Source organism: Eptesicus fuscus, chromosome 8, assembly GCF_027574615.1.
Source record: "Eptesicus fuscus isolate TK198812 chromosome 8, DD_ASM_mEF_20220401, whole genome shotgun sequence".
Lineage (NCBI taxonomy): Eukaryota > Metazoa > Chordata > Mammalia > Chiroptera > Vespertilionidae > Eptesicus > Eptesicus fuscus.
In genome coordinates, this window is record NC_072480.1 from 4,602,343 (window position 1) to 4,627,985 (window position 25,643).

The window sequence follows — 25,643 nt, forward strand, 5'->3', positions numbered from 1 at the left end:
CCCTATTGGGGACCTAGCCCACAACCGGGCATGTGCCCTGACTAGGAATCAAGCCATGCCCTCCTGGTTCATAGGCTGCTGCTCAACCACTAAGCCACACAGGCTGTGCTCCCTTTGTTTTTAGAATTAAATACTTTTTATAAATTAATTACATATTAAATATTTATAACATATATAAGGTTAAGAGAAAATAAATTCTCTTGTACTCACCACCTAGTTTAAGAAATATATAACACTATAGTCCCGATGCGTGAATTTATGCACCAGTGGGGTCCCTCAGTCTGGCCTGCGCCCTCTCACAATCCAGGACCCCTCAGGGGATGTTGGACTGCCAGTTTCAGCCCGATCCCCATAGTCCAGGCTAAGGGACCCCACCAGTGCACAAATCTGTGCACCAGGCTTCTAGTATGCATATAAGATCTTTGGTTAATCTCTTCCTGCCCTCCCCACTTCCCTCTGAGATTCATCAGTCTGTTCCATGTTTCCATGCCTGTGTGTTGACCGTCTGCTCCCCTGGTGGTCAGTTCACGTCATAGCTCCTGATCAAACAGCCAAACGGCCGGATGATCGCTTGGGCTTTTATATATATAGATTACCAGTAACCTTAGTGCCCCCTTTCTTATATCTTAGACTTAGAGAATATTATGCCTTCTAAAAAAGAACTCTACTTTTCTCTTCTCTTCATTTTGGCTGTTGAGTTCATGAACTTACTTTCATAGTACTTGAGTTCCTGGCGTGCTGGCCTGGTTTCCTCTGTGAACTCATATTCTGGGTTGGGTGGACTCCCATCCTCTGCCCATTTTGTCTCTGAGAATTGTACCTGCCTCCCAGCAAGCATCCAACACTCTTTCTCTCTGGTCTGCCAATATCTCCTCCTTCACACCCACCCATCTTCTGTCTCCTTAGAAATTGCTCACACTTTTATGTGAGTTTTCTCACCTGCATCAGCTTCAATTTTACTTTTGAGTCAACTCTTATTTGGATGGAGTGTATGTGTGTATGTGTGTGTGGTGGGGAATGGTTTGGCAAGCCATATCAGTTGGTGATCTTTTCTAAATTTATGTATAGTCTATAATATGCTGAAATATTGGCAGAATATCATTTGTAATTGTCAGCAGTCTGGATTTGTATGAAACATCCTACCTAATAATAGAGTAATATGCAAATTGACTGTACCTTCGCTACACCCACAAACCACGCCCACCAGCCACGCCCACCAGGAAACGGTCTCAGGGACGCTGGGGTGCGGTCGAGCCCAAGGCCGGGAAAGCCTCCGCTGGAGGCTTTCCCGGCCTTGGGCACCAGCAGGGAGCCTGCATGGATCACAGGCAACCACCGGGGGTCGGCTCCTGCGATCCATAGCAGGGAGGCTGGGGTGCAGCCGAGCCCAAGGCCGCCGCCCGGGGCCAAGCCCCGACCCTGAAAGAAGGCAGAAGGCCTGGGTCCCCGGTGCCGGCAGAAAACTGGTACAGGCAGCCAGGTGAATGAAGGTCTATTGTACGAATCTTCGTGCAAATGGGCTGCTAGTAGTTATATAATTTATAAAATTATGTTTCAAAGACGTCCTGAATTTCCTGGTAAAATAAGGATTGAGTATTAAGATTTTATGTGAAATACTATCCTTAATTTTTCTAAATGAATAATTTTATCAGAGAGACTGATGAATTAAAAAACCTTGAAATTATATGTTTAATAAAATTTATATACAGTAAGAGTTTCTCAAACTTTTTCCTTATATGCTACAGAAAGAATAAAAAGCAATCTAGTTCTATTGCAGGGAATTGAAAAAATGTATGAAATATTTAAAATATATTTTATGCATATAATATTTCTTTCTATTAAGAAATACATTTTCAAAAGCTAGCATCTGATTTATAAAGTTTAAAATATTTTATTTATCATTACAATGTCCCCAGATCCTTTGAATAAACTGTAGAACTTAGCTATTAGGGGTATCATTTAGGACTTCTGAAAGCACTGTTTCCCTCTTTAAACTAGAGAAAAGTAAATAAAACGTTATTCAGAGACTTTGGAGTTGGAAAACCTGCAGCAGGGAGAAAGCATATTTCCTATTTTTCATTTCATTGCCAGGGACAGATGTTATGCACTTCAACAATCATTCAAAATCCTGGGAATATTCTGTCACTGTCACATCACAATTGATGGATGTAGCTGAGGGTTAAAGTGCAGGGGGAGGTGCAGGTGAGACCTCCTCTCTAAGGACCACAGCGCCATCACACTCAGTGTCCAGTCATTTCTTTAACAGAAGCATTCTCTGTGTGAGGGAATTACTATGAATGATAAAGAACAAACACAACCAATTTTGAGATTCCTTACGGGCAAGCATTTAGAAAGTCTAAATATAAAAAGGCTTATCATAGACAGATTCCATCTCATTTTTATCAAACATCATTTCAGTGTTTTCAAAACAGATGATGAAAAAAGTACAAAGGCATTGGATGTTGCCATTCACATAGAAGTGACAAGAAGAGCTTTTTCAGTGAGGTAGTCTAGGCTTTTAGAGAAATGATCAAAGTAAAGACTACTCATGGTTCTTATTTTCAACCTAATTTGTGGAACTACTAATATGCTTTGGTCCTTCTGAATCAGAACTAAGCAAAAACAGCAGTTTCTAAGGTCTCTGATCCTCAGTACAGTTGTGCTGGAGTCAGAAGTCAAATCTCCTGATGCTATACGACATTCGGATTTTATCTATGACTGTTGTTAAGTCATTGCAGAATCATTGCAGAAGGCATTTTCATTCATGCTTATACCTACATAAAATATGATAGATTTTTTACTTAAATCCCAGAATAAGAGATCTAATCAATGGGTCCTATAGTTCCATCACTACTCTGATTTCAAGATTTATATAAAAAATTATGTTAGACATTTGCTGGGATAGCTCAGAAAAACCGTGTCAGTGAGAAGTCTCTTATCAAGATACTGTGTCCTCAGCCACAGGTAGGACTGCAGCTGAGGTCTGGCTCAAGTATCCAAAATGCCTGGGTCACAAGGTTACCCACATTAAGAACATTCCATGGGATTGAAAACATCCCATGATGTGGTTTCATTTTATTATATATTCATAGAGTACTCAATGAAAAATAGAAGAGAGAATCCTATTTATTCATTCTTCCTCAGAGATGAATGACCTTGAGCACATTTTCCTCTGAGCACTACAGTTGCAGGGCAAACCTTTTCCCTTGCAGTCTTGAACCTAGATCTAGGGCACAGTACATTACTCTCCTACCATAACCTTCCAAAGATAATCAATATTGTAACCCACCTACCTTTCCCAAGGAAGTATGTTTCTGCCTAATGCCCAGAGAGCCTTCCTCCAACCCGGTCTGTGATCTGAAGCTCTCTGATTATGAGAACAGATTAGTCACTTTTCTGTTTTTTATCTTGCTTCTGATGCAGGCCAAAGGCTCTTGCAGCCTTAGTTCCATGAAGGTAAAGGAAAGGCAGAGACCCAGTGGCAAGCAGCTAGCCCCCTTCCTAGTCACAAAACCTATAAAGTCTCCTAACGTCAGGCTGAGTGTTGGAGGGCTGAGAGGTCCAGTAGACCAGGTCCTGTGCTAGAGATGTTACACTACAGATACCACGTGGCCTTCAGAAAGTCTTATGAGGTAAAACATTTTACACATATAACTGTCCTTTAATACTTAATGACAAGATGGTTTAACATATACTAAACCTTAGGTAAGATTCCATGTTCTGAGAAGTGAGTCAAATTCATCATCTAATATGTATGCATACATTTGAAATACCTCTGGGCTATTCTTTACTCATGCTTTCATCTCTTATAATGCCAACGGTTAGTGGTGGTTGTAGAACTGGGAACCAGGATAGTCATTTGAAAAGAAGGCTGGATGAAAACAAAGACAGGGATGTAATCTGGCCAATGTTTTGTGACGGGTTATGGCAGGCAGGAGGGTCAGAGTCCAGAGCTGAAGCATGCACAATGGGAGCCTGGGAAGGGATGTGTGCACAGCTGGAGTCTCCTCTTCAATGGGCTTCTCATTGCACAGTGTGCATGATGCTCACACATTGCTGAAAGACTTGTTTTTAAAAGGGAAATAGAAAAAGCACAATACCAATGTCTTATACATATTATTAGAATATTTGTAGATTTGAGTTGAAAAGATGAACAGTAAATTCTCTTTAAAGTTTCCTATTGCTACGATTTTCAAAATTTTCTATACATGTATTAACTAGTTCTCTATAAAGCACCTCATATCTGGTATAAACATTACAGCCACACATTTTAAAAGCAAGATTTGATTTTGAGCTGAGGTCCCAATGTGTTTTAAAAGTCTGCTGAAGAGACAACAATGTTGACGTGACCCTCTTGTGACTATCTTGTTGGAAGGTACAGCACATAATGAGAAATGTCAAGTCCCAAGATCAATGAAATTTTAGGCTCTAGGGATTCCAGGAATAGCATTGATCCTTTTAAAGAACACCAGGCAGATATGGGTTGTAATATATTGCAAAGAGGGGCTCAGGAGGATTAGCGGCCAAGTCCAGGATACCTACCTGACAAAAAATTCAATCAGTTTTTGGCACAAATTGCTTGTTCTGCTCTCCTTTCTCTCATACAGTAGACTGCTCCCAATTAAAGTGCACAAATTAATTTTTGTCACTTCCAAATTCAGACTTTTTGTGGAAGTCTGTTTCAGATTACAGCACCTGTCCCTCACTTGCCTATAATTCTGTTATCAAGTCAGGACCTATTTGAATATCTAAGAACATTTTTGATGTTCACAGTCACAAGTTTGAAAGAGTAATAATGATTATCCTTCCTAATAAAAGGGTAACATGCTAATTGATCATACCTTCGCTATGCCCACAGCCAATCAGGGCGCTATGCAAATTAACCAAGATGGCGGCCCCCACGCGCTGCCCCGCCCCCCATCGCTGAGCGGCTGACGGACTTGGGCCGGCAGGAGGCGCCCAGATTGCTGCCGCCGCCCGGGGCCAAGCCCCGACCCTGAAAGAAGGTGGAAGACGGTGGCCAGAGACAAGGCCTGGGTCCCCCGGTGCCGGCGGAAAACTGGTGCAGGCAGCCAGGTGAATGAATGTCTTGCATGAATCTTCGTGCAAATGGGCTTCTAGTTAGTATTTTAAAATCCTAGATAATAAAAGGCTAATATGCAAATTGTCCCCTCAGGAGTTTGACTGACCAGGAGTTCGACCACTTGCTATGATGTGCTCTGACCACCAGAGGGCGGCATGGAACAAAGGAAGGCCCTGGCCAGCAGCCAAAAGGAAGGCCCCGGCTGGCAGCTGGAAGGCCCCAATCAGCCCTGATCACTGGCCAGGCCAAGGGACCGCACCCATCCATGCACAAATTTCGTGCACCAGGGCTCTAGTATATTAACAAAACAACTATGATTCAACTGTAACTTATGCGTATCTTTTTATTTATTCTTTTACGGTTTAAAACTCTTTGTAATATATTTTTTTTAATTTTCATTGTCTTGGTCATAAATTCATTGAAACTTTAAGATAATTTGAAAAAAGCTTTTTTTTCTGAGATGTTTAATCACAACAATATTTTTGACACAATAAAACCATAAACTCTTTCCATATCCAAAAAATCCACAAACTACTTATTTTTCTCTGTGGCACGAATAGAGCTATCCATCGAAAAATAATGACAATGTAAAAGAAGCATAAATATACAGTGGTGGGCGAAAGTAGGTTAAATTACCAGTCATCACTGTCTAAAAGATGAATCATAACTAAGACTATAAAATAATGATAATAAGACAAATAATACAAATAAATATTAAAATGATTAATAAATAACAATACAAGAATAAACTGTTTCACATACTCACAACTGTAAACCTTCTTTTGCTCATCCCTGTATTAAAGTAACTTGAATCTACCTTGAGCGGTGTGCAAAGTAAGGTGAGTAAATGCATCTTTTGATATGGTGCTGTATAAATACGATTCAGCCTCTGACATATAAAGCAATTCATTATCTATACCAAAGCTAATCTCTGAATCCTAACAGCCACTGGAATATTATGTTTCATGCTAGGACTGCAAGTCTAGGTTAATATATACAACCCTCCAATCCTAAGGGCACTGTGTCACACACTTAATATGAATTTATACATAACTAGCTTTTTGGTCTTGAGGAGCAATGCATTATGAAATAGAAAACACATAGCCTGATTCTATGACCTGTGAATTGGTAGCTAGAACAGATTAAACCGGAAAAGAAAAAAAATCTTTTTCTTTCATATTGTGAGTTTTCCGATAGCAAGGGCTACATCTATGTCAACACCCATGACTGATCCCTGATGTGACAGTCAATTCAGTGTGTGACTGCCTTTACAAAAAGTGAACTGCCAACGTATATGGTCTCTCTAGTCACAAATATTTATGCTCCTAGCTAGGCTGGCTGCTTTAACAGATGAAGTCATAAATCTGTCAAGTTAATCAAATACTTAGTATGATTAATTATTATTTTTTCCTATTGTGATTAGATATATGGCAAAAAGCTGAAGGCAGTTTTTACATAACCATCAATTTGTACCCAAGAGGTAAGACTAAGCATTTTGTAGATGCTCAAAATATTAATGATATCAAATATCATCTGATAGCAATTCATGATTCATGTAACGCATATATAATGTATGAATACATCCAAGCAAGAAAAGCAGTTTTGTGATCAGTGTAATACAGATTCCTGTAAACAGCAGAAGCTAAGAGATTTTGACTCCAAAGCATCCTCTGCTGATAAGACCTGGACAGCATTATGCTAAGTAAAATAAGCCAGTCAAAGACAAGTACCATATGATTTCACTCATATGTGGAATCTAATGAACAAAATGAACAAGCAAGCAAAACAGAGACAGACTCATACAGAGATAGCAGGCTGACAGCTGTCGGGGGTTGGGGCTGGGTGTGGCAGGTGGAGCAATTAAGCAAAAAAGAAAAAACTTGTAAGACAGGGACAACACTGTGGTGATTGTTGTAGGGAGTGGGCCTGGAGGGAGATAGAGGAGGGTGTATAGGGAGGATAAATGGTGATGGATGGAGACTTGATTTGGGGTGGTGAACACACAATGCAGTGTACAGATGATGTTTTATGGAATTGTGCACTTGAAGCCTATATAATTTTGTTAACCAGTGTCATCCCAATAAGTTTTAAAAAAATAGTACCAACACACAGTAGACATTCAATACATGCTTGTTGTTTGACTAACACTTCAGGTACTCAGCCTGTGTATTCTAGAAGAGCATTACATGTATTAAAGATAACATGAAATAAAGCCATATTAAATATATCCACATTAAATGTCCAATAAAGTCTTGACCAGGTGGATTTTATGGAAGTCATAAATCTGTCAAGTTAATCAAATTTAGGTTCATAATGATGACAACATCTATTAATAAAAATAAATTCTTACATGTGGAGGTAATACTGAAAAATATACACTGATAATATTCTGCTGTAACTTCCTTTTTATTATTATTTATTTATTTTTCTTTATTGATTAAGGTATTACATATGTGTTCTTATCCCCCCATGGTCCCCCCACCCCCCTACTCCTGCTCTCACCGCCCTGTTGTCTGTGTCCATTGGTTAGGCTTATATGCATGCATACAGTCCTTTGGTTGATCTCTGCCCCTTACCCCCACCTTCCCCTACCTTCCCTCTGAAGTTTGATGGTCTGATCGATGCTTCTGCTGCTGTAACTTCTTAAGGGCAATCTTAAATAAAATGCTGCATTTTAACCAACACAATATTCACAATTTTGTTCTTAAAGATTAATATAAACATTTCCATTTATATAGCTCCTGTTGTAAGGAACTTTAAACATTCCAAATATTACTACATCTAACTTTTCTTGCTAACTGATGGATCAAAGCTATAATCAATGGTTAACCATCTTTTGGTTTAAAATAACACTAGAGAATAAAGTAGCTAACAGATAATTACTATAATTTAACATTTTTCTTCAAAATTCTTTACATCATAGCAGTACATTATATAAAATATCTTATCTCTACCAGATGGTAGCTTTAAAGAATTAAATACTTTTTTGAAATATAATTTTAATCATTTCTGAGCTTCATTTTGAAGATGTTAATTGATTGGATTTAAAGCAGTGTTCTGTTTAAAAAATGTTTAATAATAAATCTAATTTTTGTCAATATAAATAGATGATACTACACAGACTTGCTGCTTAATTCAACTTTTCTAATGAATGTTACACTACTATTGATATACAGAAACATTGGAAATATGTGAAAATACATTTAGATAAAATAATGTGATAATATTCTATACTTGAGAATAATAAAGCTATCACTGGCAGATCAAATGTCACACACACACACATTAATTTGTTAGTATTTGGAGTACGATGTTTCTTATAAGGTAGAATTGGTAGCTAATTATTTGGCCAGTTGGAAATCAAGCAATGTTGAATTTTTTTCCTTAAACCAGTATTACAACTTAGTTCACAACTTAAAACAGAGGCTGAAATGTATAATACACACACTATCTTTTATCTACACTAAGAGACATTACTTCACAATACACTTTGTTTCTTCATCTATTGCTCTTCAACGGTAGCTATAGGCAAGAAAAAAACCTCACAAAATATTTGGTCATCTATTCTATCTATCTATCTATCTATCTATCTATCTATCTATCTATCTATCTATCATCTATCTAATCTATCTATCTATCTATCTATCTATCTATCTATCTATCTATCTATCTATCTATCTATCTATCATCTGTCTTTTTTTTTCTGTACTATGATAGCGCCTTTGCTCCTATCAATTGAAAGCCATTTCCTATTTTTGCAGTATTCCTGTCAAAACACATAAGCGTTGGGGGTGAGTGGGACTTGAGTAAATGTACAATTCAGTTTCCATCCCCAGCTATCTCACAGGTTGGAATGGACCAGAGAAGGTAGCCTCCAGCCACGCAGTTGCAATATGCCATCTTGCACATTTCTCATCTATTCTTACAATATTTCAGTGGTAGATGCCAGTACTCTTAAGAAATTCTTATCTCTGTTAGTCATCAATAGTCCCTTAAGTCATGTTTTGGTTTATTTTGGAGTACTGTTTAAGCTTGGACCAATGTATGAATTATGATTAGAATAACCCTGGTTTAGGTACTTGCCATTACCAATGCTTTATAGAAACCATTCTCTATTTTACTGTAAACATGTGAACTTCAACTACTGAAAGCTTGGTAATTAAAAACAGTAATTATATCTAGGCAACCTCTTATCTGGTCCTCAGTCACTTAACACTATTCATTGAAAACCTATTATGTGTGTTACTATGCCAGGAATCAGAGACTTCAAATGGAAAGGGGGAGACTCATGACACACTTCAGTGCTTCCTCAAAACAACAGTTCCAAGGAACAATAACTGATTTTCCATGAACAAAGGTTCCATGGAAAAACATGTTTGAGAAACTGTGGGTTAAACAACTGTTAACAGATTTATTTGTGTAAGACTTTTACAGCTTCATAGCAAATAAGAGTGTATGTGGTATTTTCTAAAATTATTTTACTCTGGATTCCCATTTTTTTCCCCTACAGAAAATCTTAAAGAGCACTGTTGAATAAAAACACTTAGGAATCATCCCAAGCAAAGAAACCCCCTTATTAATTTTTTGCCTTCTCAATGACTATTCTGAAGTGGGTACTCAATCATTGTTAAGTGAATAAAAGGAGATAGTTACGATACTACATGGCAGAAAGTACTTAATGTCCTCACTGAGGTACAAGTAAAACTTTATGGAAATTCAGAGGAGGGAGAGAATATATTCATCTGGGAGAAACTACATGAGGTTTAATGAATCAGGTGACACTATAGGAAATTTCTGAAGGACAGGGGCATTTGGAGATAAAGGAAGGGCAGCTGAGCAGAGGTCAATGTGAAGGGACCTGGGAGCATCTCCAGGCTAAAAGTTATTATACTTGCTCTTTTTTACACATTGAATAAAGCTACATTCCAATAGAAATATTTTAAAATCCTTACAAACTCAGGAAAAACTATTAGGAAAATTAAAAAGGGAAATTATACTTAAATGAATTTATAGTCTGATAGGACAGTTTAGGACAATACTTACTGCTATTAGGGTTGTCTCCAATGATATGGTGTCGCCCACTCCAGTACCAGAGAAGCAGGGTCGCATCTCGAGACCCTGACACAATATAGCAGTCCCCACCTATGTAGGACTCAGACCTGGCCAAGCAGGTGACTACATCCCAATGGCCAAATACAATCTGAGTTAATTTCCCTGAAACACAGAAACAGCAGATTTAATTCATTTGCTATTTTTCTATAAATGGCAAGAGTTTTATTTTACTACTAGAGGGCCAGTGCACGAAATTTGTGCACGGGGGGGGGGGGGGGGCGGGGGAGAGGGGTGTCCCTCAGCCCAGCCTGCACCCTCTCCAATCTGGAACCCTTCAAGGGATGTCCGACTGCCCGTTTAAGTCTCACAATCCAGGACTGCTGGCTCCCAACTGCTCGCCTCCCTGCCTGATTGCCCCTAACCGCTTCTACCTGCCAGCCTGATCACCCCCTAACCACTCCCCTGCCAGCCTGATCACGCCTAACTGCTCCCCTGCCAGACCAATTGCCCCTAACTGCCCTCCCCTGCAAATCTGGTCACCCCTAACTGCAGGCCTGGTCGCCCTTAACTGTCCTCCCCTGCAGGCCTGGTTGCCCCCAACTGCCCTCTCCTGCTGTGCTGGTCACCCCCTACTGCCCTCCCCTGCAGGCCTTGTCTGTCTCAACTGCCCCCCTGCAGGCCTGGTACCCCCCAACTAACCTCCCCTGCAGGTCTGGTCCCCCCTAACTGCTGGCCTGGTTGCCCCTAACTGCTCTCCCCTGCTGGTCGCCCCCAACTGCCCTCCCCTGAAGGCCTGGTCCCTCCCAACTGTCCTCCCCTGCTGGCTTGATCACCCACAACTGCCCTCCCCTGCCGGCCATCTTGTGGTGGCCATCTTGTGTCCACATGGGGCCGTCCATCTTTGACCAGATGGGGGTGGCCATCTTGTGTGTTGTAGCAATGGTCAATTTGCATATTACCTCTTTATTATATAAGATATTTTTGAAAAGTGACCTTATAGACCTGCAAATTTGTAAGGTAATTAAATCATAGCAACAGATTTGTTTTCTTGAATTGCTTCTGAAAAATAATACAAGACTATCACTTGGGATTTTTAAGAAAAGGACTTACAAGATAACACAATGATGATTTTTGTTTGGGCCAGACCAAAGGGAGATTTAAGGTATTTTACTGGATTTGATTTGGAAGGAGACAACAGTCCCCTTTGTCCTGTGAAATCAGGGTTCATGCTAAAGTTCAGAATGGATGGCATGATAAATAATTATTAACTTATAATGTAAACATTTAATTTGGATCTTGGCACTCAAGATAAAAATGACTACATTATTATGATTCCATTTTACGATTTAAATATAACAATAGGCATTTTGAAGAGAATAAGGTATTTCAAATCAAAGGGTACCTGTTTCTGTAGAATAAACTCTGAAACTCTTATCCCAGAATCCACAGATGAGAATATAGCGATTATCTGCTGTGACCACAAAACAATGTGCATTGATTTGTATACTCTGGTCAACAAGGTCTGTGATCTGCCGTTTGTTCACACCAGAGTTATTGGCTAAATGTAAATAGAAAAAAAAAAAGAAATATTTCATACAAGTTTCATCAAGCACTTATAGAATTAATACTTTTATCCTTCATTTGTGTAGAAAAAGTTTTTTTAAGGGTATATAGGTTAATATTTTATATTTACCCATGAGGAATAGAAACTTTTTTAGTAGCAGTGATTATTTATAAACCATATTACATATTTAAAAATTGTCATAAATGTAAATTATTCCTCCACCAATAATAAATACAATATGAGGAATTCAAGATAATGACTTTAAAATAATAACAATATCTAAATGCATTTAATTTCATATATGTTTACAATACACAAGTTCATTAATGTCCACATGTTTGACATTAAGGAGGAATAATACTGTCTGAGATATACCATATAAAGAAAAAATATCTTAATATTTGCAACAATCCGTCATTTTCTGATAGCATTTACAATTCATGTAAAAAGAGGACAGAGATTTGAACAAGGGATATTGCTATATGGGCAGTCCCACAGGAACCGTTAGGTCAGCAGCTTTAAAGACTTGGATTGTCAATAAACAGAAGGCCTTTCCAGAATGGGCTGGCAGGGCACCAGAGAAATAAAAAAGATGGGAGAGGAACCGAAGAGGAAAGAGACAGGCAAAGAGTCAGTGGACAGAACTGGGATCTGAATAAAGTCAAGAACACAGAAACATGATCTGATTTCCCTAGTGCCTGTCTGTATGCCAGTCTATCCCTTACTCTACATGGCCCTTTCAGGCTAAATCCATGGGCTGAATTCTCAAACAGAAAATGTGATGTAGAAGATCATCATCACTCTCTAACACTAATAAAATCTATGTGCTACTATTTGTGGGGATAATATAATAATACTAACACTATAATATAATATTTACTAAAGAAGATAAAAAATAAAAAAACACTGTGCAAGAAAGGTAGCAAAGAAAATTAAAGATACTAAGACACTTAAACACTATGCAAATTATCTCTATATATAAAAAGCTAATATGCTAAGTGTCCAGCTGTCCAAGTAATGACCTCATGTAGCAATGCCCAGCTTCCTCTCCCTAGCAACTAGCTTCCTTGCAGTTTCTTCAGCCCAGGAACACTACTTGCTTTATAGCCAGGTGGAAACTTTTCATACTGTAACCAAATGTCTGTGAAGCGTTTTCCTGTGCCTCATCTCATTTGATCCTCAAGAAGTCCTGGAGTAGGTAGATAAGAGACTCAGTGGAATCCTATTTTCTTTCCATTAGCCAGAAAACAGAGATTTAGAAAGTTTAGAAACTTGACCTGACTGAAAAGAAGTAAGAAATGGTGGACCTTAAAAATGACTTTAGGTTTTCTCACTGCACAGAATATAGTCAAACACTGCTGCAGTTAAATATTTTACCCTTTGTTTTCCCTGCATGATCTACAATAATAATCTGCTTAGTGTTGATATTTACTGCTGTGTTGCTGACAATGACCTGAACGAGAAGTTGGGGCACTTCCCTGGGCTGAAAAAAGTTTAGCTAAATCAGAAAGCAGGTCTAATTAAGCAAGTTTATTCTATATCTATAAAAGGCTAAGTTAACTCACACATGCATGATACATATAAAGCTCTCCCTGGTGCCAATCACAAACATGTGTTTCAATCTGTCATTGTTGATTGTGAATTTAGTTGTCACATCTATTATAGAGAAAGGGCAAATAGCAATAGTAAAATTTATTCTAATTAATTTCCTTTCAATGTGCATGAATTTGTGCACCAGGCCACTAGTAATTATATCCTAATATATAAAAACCCTGGGTCATAACGACCAGTAACGACCGAGGCTCGACCAACAGGAAGTCAGTCCTGCAGTCAGCGCTGGGTTGCCACTGCTTCTGCTGCAGGTGAGGTGCCCCAGCACTGACTGCTGAGGGGGCTGCAAATCAGGGCCAGAGAGAGGCCTGAAGAGAGAAGCAGGAACTGATCCGTAGCCTCTGTGGCAGCTTTTGATCAGCACTTGCCTCTCTCTTTCTCACCCAGTCTGGCCAGCAGCCATGCCTCCATTTCTCTCCAGGCCTCCACCAGGGCTGCTGATCAGCCCCGCCTTTCTGATCAGGCCCTGTTGATAAGCCCAAAGATGCTAACTGGCATAGAAACCGACCAATCAGAACCAAATCTGGGTCAACTGTGAGGAGCCAATGGTTGCCTAGGAAGCGGAGCTTTTGACCCTAACTGGCATAGAAACCAACCAACCAGAATCAAATTGGCCCGCAGAGGAGGGCAGTTGGGGGCTTGATCAGGCCTGCAGGGGAGGGCAGTTGGGGGCAAGATCAGGATGGCAGGGGAGGGCAGTTAGGGGAGATATCAGGTCGGCAGGGGAAGCCTGTTGGGGACGAGATCAGGCAGGCAGAGGCAGTTAGGGGCAAGATCAGGCCATCAGGGGAGGGTAGTTAGGGGTGATCAGGCAGGCAGGTAGAGGCAGTTAGAGGCAATCAGGAAGGCAGGCAGAGGGGTTAGGGGCAATCAGGCAGGCAGGCAGAGGCAGTTAGGGGCGATCAGGCAGGCAGGCAGGTGAGCGGTTAGGAGCCAGCAGTCCTAGATTGCTAGAGGGATGTCTGACTGCCGGTTTAGGCCCAAGCCCGGGCCTAAACCGGCAGTCAGACATCCCCCAAGGAGTCCCCAATTGGAGAGGGTTCAGGCTGGGCTGAGGGAACCCCCCTCCATGCACGAATTTCATGCACCGGGCCACTAGAATAACTATATAATTGGTCCTTTATTTATTATAATACAGCTATTAATTTTTCCATGGTTACACTCTACCTGTATGTGACATTGTCAATCTTTCTTGGTATAGCTAGACTCTAAAAATACTCCTGGTACTAAACCTTATATCCTCCCAAAGACATATAAATGCTATTTTATATGGGTATAACTGACTGAAATGGCTCTCTCTATCTTATTTCTGGGTTCATAGATAAAGGGTGAATTAATTTAAGAAAAAAGTACTATAACTTGTAGATGTCTTAATATTTCATAAAATTTTTCTTTTTTCCCTAATTTAGTTTTCTACATGATCACCTGAAATAGGCAAAACCAACATTAGTATTATAAACCATCTTGCAGATATGAAACTGAGGCCTAGAAAGATTGAGAGGCTTGTTCTGGATCATATGGATAATAAAGATGTGTGTGATAATTTAAAATATATGTAATAACTTCTGCAAAGGGTTATAGCTCATGAGCTTGTGGTTTATATGAAATATTTAATTTTAAAAATATTTTAGCCCTACTAAATAAAGATTTCTAAAAAAAGATGTTTTTCAGAATTAGTTTTCTTTAATAATCTCTTTGAGCCTTTATATATTTTAAATAATAACAAGCTGTAAAAGACTAGTTTAGGATGAAAGAAAGAACAGTTTGGAAATATGTGCCTTGTTTAGAACCAACTTAAAATGACTTCCTAAAACATAAAGGAAAGCCACAAATAATTGTTGAATACCAAAAAAGTTCTTAGATGGCATATTATGATTTTCACAGCTCTTTACTGGTAATTTGACATTATTTGCACATTAATTTTGTGGCATAAAAATATTATCCAACTATCATTTGTGGACAGTCAGCATCCATGAAAATATATTTTTGTTGTTAGCATACCAATGAGTGGATCCATTTCAATGGGAAGATGATGGGCTTGATCCAAGGAGTACCCTGGAGCTCCTCTGAGGCCTACAGATTAAATAAAAAGAGAAAACTACCATTAAATTATCAGAAAAGAGGCATTTCCTAATAAGCAGTATTTTATGATGATTATACAAAATATACATTTGCTTAAAGGTTATTTGGTAAATTCTTATGAGAATGATTAAGTCCCACCACATGTCTTTGTAGATAGTCTTTTAAAAAATCATTACAATCGAGACTGCTAGTTTCCACTTAGGATGTAGAATGTAGAAAGCTAGAAAGAGTGTTAATATCATAACAAAAAACTGGATAAAATAGATGATCATAACATTTCTTGAACCCAAAATACAGCTAAGGGCAACCAATGAGGCTGAAATCTAAGAAAAGGCTATGCCTGCAAACAGCGATGCGTGTGAGCACAGGCTCACCTAGGCACGGGCCGAGGGAAAGATGGAGCGCCCACCCAAGTGGGCCTTCTTTCCATGTAGGACAAGTCAGCTAAAGGCATAAACCTGAGCCACACCTCAAGTCTTAAACTCAGTAAAAGCTTCCTTCAGAGGATTAATGTTTTAGGGCTTGATTGAGGTCATCAGTCATAATTTATTACATGTGATTATCTAAATATATAAAAACCTAATATGCTAAGTGTCCATCCGACTGGTCACTATGACACGCACTGACCACCAGGGGGCAGATGCTCAATGCAGGAGCTGCTGTGATGCGCACTGGCCATTTACAGAGAAACAGCTCCGCAGACCTGGGGCCCACAAAGCAACATTCGGTTTCCCCCAAGTGGGACACAGGCCCCGCCACCACCCCGGAGCGACACCCCACCAAATCGCAGCCAATGCTGCCGAGACCCCATGGTACAAAATGAGGCTCACAGCCCAGCCCAGCCCGGAAATGGTGGCTGTGGCCACCAGGTAATGATGTCATGTAGCAACGCCCAGCTTCCTTTCCCTAGCAACTAGCCTCCTTGGAGTTTCTTCAGCCCAGGAACACGACTTGCTTTATAGCCAGGTGGAAACATTTCACACTGTAACCAAATGTCTGTGAAGCATTTTCCTGTGCCTCATCTCATTTGATCCTCAAGAATTCCTGGAGTAGGTAGATAAAAGAGTCAGTGGAATCTTATTTTCTTTTCATTAGCTGGAAAACAGAGATTTAGAAAGTTTAGAAACTTGACCTGACTAAAAAGAAGTAAGAAATGGTGGACCTTGAAAATGACTTTAGGTTTTCTCACTGCTTAGAATTCAGTCAAAGACTGCTGCAGTTAAATATTTTACCCTTTGTTCTTCCTGTGTGCTCTATAATAATAATCTGCTTTATGTTGATATTTACTGCTGTGTTGCTGACAATTACCTGAAAGAGAAGTTGGGGTGCTTCACTGGGCTGGAAAAAGTTTAGCTACATCAGAAAGCAGGTCTAATTAAGCAAGTCTATTCTATATTTATAAAAAGGCTAAGTTGACTCATGCATGCACGATACATATAAAGCTCTTGCTGGCGCCAATCACACATGGGTGTTTCGATCTATCATTGTCGATCGTGAATTTGGTTGACACTTCTATTATAGAGAAAGGGCAAATAGTGATATTAAAATATTTCTTCTAATTAATTTCCTTTCAATGTGCACAAATCTGTGCACCAGGCCACTAGTATAACATATAATGCTTTTGAACAAGTCTAAAGAAAAATTTAGTCCTTCATAATTTTCTCCCACTGCAAAACATTTCTAGAGGCTAAGACTCCTGTGAATAGTCATATACAGGATGGGGCAAAAGTAGGTTTACAGTTGTGAGTATGTGAGGCACAGAGGTTATTCTTGTATTATTATTATTTATTGTTATATTATTTCCATAATAAGTAACTATAAGCCTACTTTGCCCAACCCTGTATATTTGAAGATGTTTGCTATACATTAGTGATTGAATGGAAATAGTTCCACCTCATGTTGATAACATCACCAAAAACTGTAAAATAGGTACACTTAGAAGCTTTTAGGAGACTAAGCTATGGTATAAGTGACTATTTTTCAGAACAATACAGAAATCAACAGAATAGAAAGATTTCAGTTAATTCACCATGGCTCATCTGTTCAGTCCTGGTGACAGTGGGAATCCTGGGGCTTCCAGGGAGATTTTAACTGGTGAACTGGGCCAACTAAATAATTTGGTCACAACCACTTCTGTTCCGATTAAATAAATATCAATATGTCTAGTTTTTATGACAGAATTATATCACTTCAAGATGAATTGGCTGGAACTTTCAGGAATGAGTTTGGAGAAAACATGTGAGATTACTGAATAACTTAGATTTGTCTTTTGTCAAAGACTCTTAGCTTTACAAGGAGAAAGATGTTGTTTATATTCCTCATTGCTGTATGCTCAGGACTATCTGACACACATTGGCCATTCAAATATTTGCTAAAGAAATTAATGAAGTAAAAGAAAGAGGATTTGAAACCATTTTCCAGAAAATGCAGATTCAAACTCACCTTTGTTTAATATGGGAAAACTGTTAGTTTTTTCTGGGGGTAGAATAGAGTGGAAGGACCTGACTGATTTGAAGAACTGCTTCTATTTATCAAAGATGTATTGAACACTTGATCATTAGCTAAGCATTCCATGAGCATTAAAATATAGCAGCAGGTAAGACAGACAAGGGTCATACAGTTAGGTCTGGCAATTATTTACTCTGCTGCCTTTTGATGATAATTTGGCAGTGTAGCTTGCCGGCAGAAACACATATCTTACCTTAATTGCAGTTTTTAAGAACCATTTAGCAAGTGACTTTCTTAGGGACACCTACCTACTGTGTTGTGCCATCGATTCACTGCAAACAGTCTGCTGCAGGTCACGGTCACCACAGCAGGGATAGTCAGGTGGGGCAGTGTGTTAGCTGCCACATGGGTTACTGGAGAGTTTGATGGAAACTTCAGCACCATGATCACATCCTGTTGCATCTGATCTTTAAACATGAGCGGACTCTGTGGAAGGAAACACTGTTGAATAGAAAAGGAAGAGAGCGAAAGAAAACAAAAGGGATAACACAGTTAGTGAAAGTTCTGGGGAGCATGAGGTTAGCATGAGCACACAGAGAACAAAACAATGCTAACTGTGGTACTGTGAAGATAGCACAGAGAAAAGAGAGCAGGGACTCTGGTAGTCATTGCTGGAGGACACCCAATTCTTAACAACCAGTCTCCATGGAAGTACCACCAGACTGCAATGTGAGAAGTTAGCTTATAGTTATGTGCACGTGATGTAGCATAAGTATTCAATGCAGTTAAAACATCAGGTTTGTGGGAAAATTAATCAAGTCAGTTACTGACACTGTTTACATAAAATATAAAGTACACAGATTGATATTTTCATTTTTTACCAGGTTGACCTGGGGTCATGGATACTGTCTATATAGTAAGAACATAATAGCCTCCATTGACAGAGCTTTACATACATTTCTACTGTGGCACTACTGACTGCTTATGGCCCATGCCTCCTTTTCCCAGTCTGTACTGTGAGCTTACTGAGGGCTAACCCGCTTTTAATTTTTAAATCTTTGTTTCTCAAACATTGAGCATATGACTTGAGAGACAATAGATACTACAAGTACTACTATTAAGTACTATAAAACACTATAAATACTATTATATAAAAACACAAAATAGGGATCCTGGGAATAAACATTATTTAGTTCTCATTCATGTTTTGTAATTGTTTGCTATATATATGAATTCTCTGATACATGAATTTAAAAAGCTTAAATGTTCTTTATAAACAGTTCCAAATCAATTTAGTCTCTAACAATTTCCCCTAGGAAAGTAATGAATTCTAACAAGGCATTAATCCAGGATAAATATTATTATTATTATTATTATTATTATTATTATTATTATTATTATTACTAGAGGCCTGATGCATGAAGATTCATGCAAGAATGAGCCTTTTTTCCCCTGGCTGCTGGCACCGCCTTCGCTCCGGCCAGAGCCGCCTTTTCACTCCAACCTGGACCTGCCTTTCCACCTTCCCACACTGCCCAGAGGCCCGGAGTGGGTGGGGCAGTGTGGAACGCCTGTCCCGCCCCGCCCTCGGCTGCTCGGCACCTGCATATGCAAATTAACCTGCCATCTTTGTTGGATTAATTTGCAAACTCACTCCTGATTGGCTGGTGGGCATTGTGAAGGTATGGTCAATTTGCATCTTACTCTTTTATTAGTGTAGATTATTAAACAGAGAAAACTAACTCAGGAATAAACTCTTCTTCCAAAGCATTTCACAAAGTAAGGTGTTAAGATATGTTATCTTGGACAGTTTATTAAAAACGCTTCATCTCAAGGCTGGAGAGTCTATATCTACACTCTGACTGGGTGTTTGTATGGGAAAGCACACTTGGTACAGTCCTTTCTGCTCTGTCACACACAAGGACCCATTCAATCAGAAGAGTTCATTAGCAACTAATCAAGGGGCTGAAACTGGTTGAGCCATTATAGAGAAAAAAATGCTTTCAAACAAACATTTTATTTATGCATTTCACTAGAAGTTTCTCTAATGACTCCTTGAAGGTATAGAGGATGTACTTATTTGCCTCTGAATTGCCAATGCTTACCAACATGTCTGACACAGAGAAGGGGATCAATACAAATTTGTTAAGTAACTGACAGAATAAATGGAAGGTGTAAAAATACTTCCATCACAACATAACAACTTATAACTTTGTGTATGCCTACATTATGAACCATATTCCAGAGCTCTGTTTCCCAAATTAGGGTATTTGCTGCCTTGATAACTGTCTAGAAAAACTGATAAGCTGTAATTCATCACATTTTGTGCAAATACATTTTTATCTTCAAGCATTTTTTTACTAGAGAAAAAATAGTAAAACTCAATTTAAAAAAAAATCTAAATAAGTTTATCAGAAAATTTTTTATTTTCTTCAAATTAGATAAAGAAGGAAATGTTCACTATTTGCTAATAAACTGAAAAAGGACTGCTTTGCTATGAAAATAAAAATAATAGAGGAAGGAAGATGGTGACCGGCAGGAAGGTAGGGAGGGAGAGAGTGTGAGAGAGTGAGGGAACGATAGAGTCTGTGGACATGTGTGGTGTGTGTGTGAGTGAGTTAGGGACAGTTAGATTCTGCAGGTCCTCCAAGGGGCTGCCAAACCGGGCAGTCTTAGACGGCAGAGCCCCGCTCCTAACCCGGACACTCCAGGGCAGCCAGTGCGGGCACAGAGACCACGCCATCTTGAGAAACAGAGCTGCTTGAGACTAGGATCCTGGCCTCAGCACCATCCAGTCTGGTCTAAGATGTAAACCAGGACCCTACAGCCAGGGACAGAAACCTGCAAACACAGCTGAAGACCCACAGACACCAAGAATCCAGACATCCCGGCCACAGATTTCTGTGAATCACAGAGCCTATCCCCCTCCCCGCAGGCTCATGGGCAGAGCCATAGTAACTGATAGACCCGCCCCTCGCACTGGCCACAGCTCCACTACAGGAATTTGAGCCTGAGAGTGCGCAGACACTGGGAATCTGTTCCCTGCAACGCAATCGGGCGACCAAACCCAAAGCCTACTCAAGGTGGCAGTGCCACCTGACTTCAATTCTGGGCAAATGCACATGAAAGTCTGTTTTCCGCAGTGCAGGAGCAGACCTCCTGCCAACCTCCTGTGCAACCCAGTCCCCCAAGCTGGCCAGGACCCCGATTCACAGGGCAAAAGGCAGCACTGAGCACCAATCACTTGACTCTGTTTCTTATCACATGCGCCTGGGATCCCTGACTCTCAGTGCATTCACACTAAGAGCCAGTGACTCCAATTCTTGGTGCATGCACACACAGGGACTCTGATTCTCAGCGCGAGGTCGCATGAAGCAACAGAGACTCTGATACTCGATTCTTGGTGCCGGCACAGCGGAACTCTAACTCCTGGCATGCGCTAGGGGACTCTGATTTTTGGCACCCACCAGCAGGGTCTCTGTTTTAGCGTGGTGCAGGCGGGGTCCTTGATTCTAGGTGCGCACATGAGGCCACACTGAGCGCTGGTAAAACTGACTCTGGGCTATCCTAGTTCCCACCAACCCATGGCAGCCACACATCTTAGTGTCAGAGCTCTTCAGTGACACTCGGGTGGTGTGAAGCTCCCACTGCACATGGCCCAGGCCCACGCAACTCAACGACTGAACCTTCTGGTGATAGTCAGAATGGGGAGACGACACAATCCCCAGAGGAAAGAAAATAGAATCGCCAAGAAAGGAAATTAGTGAAACTGAAGCATGCAACATGACAGAAAAATAATTCAGAGTAATGGTTGTACAATTCATACACCAGATGGATGAGAAAATCAACAACTTATGCAAGAATCAGGAAGAAATGAAAAGTGATATAGCTACAATCAAAAACACCATGGAAGGTTTCAACAGTAGACTAGAAGAAGCAGAGGACCGAAATAGTGAGTTAGAAGATAAAGTACAGAAATAAGCTCAATCTGAACAGCAACTGGAGAAAAAATTAAAAAGCAGGAGGTGAGCCTAAGGGAGCTTCGGGACAACATGAAACGAAGTAACATACGTGTAATAGGGCTGCCAGAAGGACAAGAAGAGCAGCAAGGATTAGAAAATCTATTTGAAGAAATAATGACAGAAAATTTCCCTGATATGGGGAAGAAAAAAGTTACACAAGTACAGGAAGTCCCAAGCAAGAGGAATCCCAAAAGACCCACACCAAGACACATCATAATTACAATGGCAAATGTTAACGACAAAGAGAGAATCTTAAAGGCTGCAAGAGAGAGAGAGAGAGAGATACTTATAAAGGACCCCCCATCAGATTATCAAATGATTTCTCAACAGAAACACATCAAGATAGAAGGGAATGGAAGGAGGTATACAAAGTGTTGCAAAGCAAAGGACTGAATCCAAGAATACTCTATCCAGCAAGACTTTCAATCAAAATTGAAGGGGAAATCAGGAGATTTGCAGACAAAAAAAGGCTAAGGGAGTTTATCACTACCAAGCCAGCAATGCAAGAAATGCTAAAGGCAATGCTGTAAAAAGAAATAAAAAGGTAAGAAGGAGCACAGGCACAAAAATAGAAATGACTACAAACAAGTACCTTTCAATAATAACTTTAAATGTAAATGGACTAAATGCTCCAATCAAAAGACATCGAGTGACTGAATAGATAAAAAAACATGACCCATATATATGTTGTCTACAAGAGGCCCACCTCAGAACAAGGGACTCACACAGACTGAAAGTGAAGGGATGGAAAAATATCTTTCAGGCAAATGGAAATGAAAAAAAAAAAAGCTGGATAACAATACTTATATCTGACAAAATAGACCTCAAAGTGAAGGCAATAACAAGAGATAAGGAAGGCCACTTCATAATACTAAAGGGATCAATACAACAAGAGGATATAACCCTGGTAAACATATATGCACCCATTGCAGGAGCACCCAAATACATAAAAAAAAACTCCTGGAAGATATCAAGGGAGAAATCGACAACAATACAATCATAGTAGGGGATTTTAATACACCACTGACATCACTTTGCAGACCAGTGGTTGGCAAACTCATTAGTCAACAGAGTCAAATATCAACAGTACAACGATTGAAATTTCTTTTGAGAGCCAAATTTTTTAAACTTAAACTTCTTCTAACACCACTTCTGCAAAATAGACTCACCCAGGCCATGGTATTTTGTGGAAGAGCCACACTCAAGGGGCCAAAGAGCCGCATGTAACTCATGAGCCGCAGTTTGCCGACCACGGCTCAAGACAAAAAATCAGCAAAGAAACAGCAATCCTAAATGACTCACTAAATCAGAAGGACTTAATTGACATCTTCAGAACATTTAACCCCAAAGCCATGGAATATACGTTCCTCTCTGGTGCACATGGGACATTTTCAAAAATAGACCACATATTGGGTCACAAGCAAAGTCTCCCCAAATTCAAGAAGACTGAAATACTATCAAGCATCTTCTCAGACTACAATGGCATAATATTAGAAATAAACTACAATAAAAACAATCCAAAAAACTCAAACATTTGGAAGCTGAATAGCATGCTATTAAATAATGATTGCATTACCAAATAGATCAAAGGAGAAATTAAAAACATCCTGGAGACTAATGACAATAAAAACACAACAATCCAAAATCTATGGGACACAATGAAAGCAGTCCTGAGAGGGAAGTTTATAGCGCTACAGGCCTACCTCAAAAAACAAGAAAAAAATGGTAGTAAATCATCTAACTCTACAACTCCAAGAATTAGAAAGAGAGCAACAAGAAAAGCCCAGAGTGAGCAGAAGGAAGGAGATAATAAAGATCAGAGCAGAAATAAATGACATAGCAACCAAAAAAACAATACAAAAGATCAATGAAACCAAGAGCTGGTTCTTTGAAAGGATAAACAAGATTGATGAACCTCTAGCCAGGCTCACCAAGAAGCAAAGAGAGAGGACCCAAATAAACAAAATCATAAATGGAAGAGGCGAAATAACAACAGACCCCAAAGAAATACAAAGGATTGTTACAAAATACTATGAACAACTATACTCCAACAAACTAGACAACCTGGAGGAAATTGACATATTCCTAAAAAAATACAACCTTCCAAAACTCAATCAGAAAGATTCTAAAAATCTCAATAGGCCAATAACTATGGAAGAAACTGAAGCAGTCATCAAAAAGCTTCCGGAAAACAAAAGCCCGGGGCCAGAGGGCTTCACAGGGGAGTTTTACAAAACATTCAAGGTAGAAATAAAATCTACCCTCCTCAGACTATTCCAAAAAATTAAAGAGGAAGGAACACTTCCAAGCTCATTCTATGAAGCCAGCATTACCCTAATACCAAAACCAGAAAAAGACAACACAATGAAAGAGAATTATAGGCCAATATCCCTCATGAACATAGATGCCAAAATCCTCAACAAAATTCTAGCAAATCGAATCCAGCAATACATCAGAAAGATCATACACCATGACCAAGTAGGATTTATCCCAGGATGCAAGGACGGTACAATATCCAAAAATCAATAAATGTGCTACATCACATAAGCAAATTGAGAGATAAAACTCACAGTCATATCAATTGATGCAGAAAAAGCCTTTGACAAAATCCAATACCCTTTCTTGATTAAAAACTCTCAGCAATGTAGGAATAGAAGGATCATACCTCAACATAATAAAAGCCATATATGACAAACCCACAGCCAACATCATATTCAATAGACAAAAACTAAAACCATTTCCCCTAAGAACAGGAACAAGACAGGGATGCCCACTTTCACCACTCCTGTTCGACATAGTACTGGAAGTACTAGCCATTGCAATCAGACAGAAATAAAAGGCATCCAAATTGGAAAAGAAAAAGTAAAATTGTCTTTATTCACAGATGACATGATACTGTATATAGAAAACCCTAAAGACTCCATCAAAAAAATTATTAGACTTAATAAATGAATTTGGCAATGTAGCAGGTTACAAAATTAACGCCAAGAAATCTACAGCATTTCTTTAGACCAATAGTGAACTTACAGAAAAAGAGACTAAAAAAGCAATCCCATTTGCCGTCACACCAAAAAAATTAAGATACCTAGAAATAAACTTAACTAAGGAGGTAAAACACCTATATGTAAAAACTACAGGACACTGAAAAAAGAGATAGAGGATGATGTAAAAAGATGGAAGAACATACCATGTTCATGGACTGGTAGAATCAACATAATCAAAATGTCCATACTACCCAAAGCAATCTATAGATTCAATGCAATCCCCATTAAAATACCAACAGCATATTTCACAGACCTAGAACGAACGTTCCAAAAATTCATCTGGAATAAAAAAGGACCCCAAATAGCTGCAGCAATCCTGAGAAATAAGAACAAAATAGGTGGGATCTCAATACCAGACATCAAGTTGTATTACAAAGCTACTGTTCTTAAAACATCCTGGTACTGGCACAAGAACAGACATATAGATCAACGGAATAGAACAGAGAAACCAGAAATCTACCCAAACCACTATGCCCAATTAATATTCGATAAAGGAGGCAAGAGCATACAATGAAGTCAAGACAGTCTCTTCAATAAATGGTGTTGGGAAAATTGGACAGATACATACAAAAAAAATGAAACTAGACCACCAACTTGCACCATACACAAAAATAAACTCAAAATGGATAAAGGACTTAAACATAAGACGGGAAACAATAAAAATACTAGAGGAATCCACAGGCAGCGAAATCTCAGACATATGCCGAAGCACTTTCTTCACTGATACTGTTCCTAGG

At 39.4% G+C, this 25,643-nt stretch overlaps 1 protein-coding gene across 2 annotated transcripts in view; it reads right to left on the reverse strand.

Moving 5' to 3' along the window:
• Positions 1–25,643, reverse strand: part of NBEA (neurobeachin) — an 896,160-nt gene that overhangs the window by 12,555 nt on the left and 857,962 nt on the right. Inside the window, exons 51-54 of one of the 2 annotated variants that reach the window (XM_028135810.2) lie at positions 18,149–18,326; positions 15,312–15,383; positions 11,538–11,693; positions 10,127–10,297 (exon numbers count right to left, since the gene is read on the reverse strand). In XM_028135810.2, coding sequence (XP_027991611.2) covers positions 10,127–10,297; positions 11,538–11,693; positions 15,312–15,383; positions 18,149–18,326 — 577 coding nt within the window. Of the gene's footprint in view, positions 1–10,126; positions 10,298–11,537; positions 11,694–15,311; positions 15,384–18,148; positions 18,342–25,643 lie in introns of both variants that reach the window. The other variant, XM_008158996.3, reaches the window with a different exon arrangement.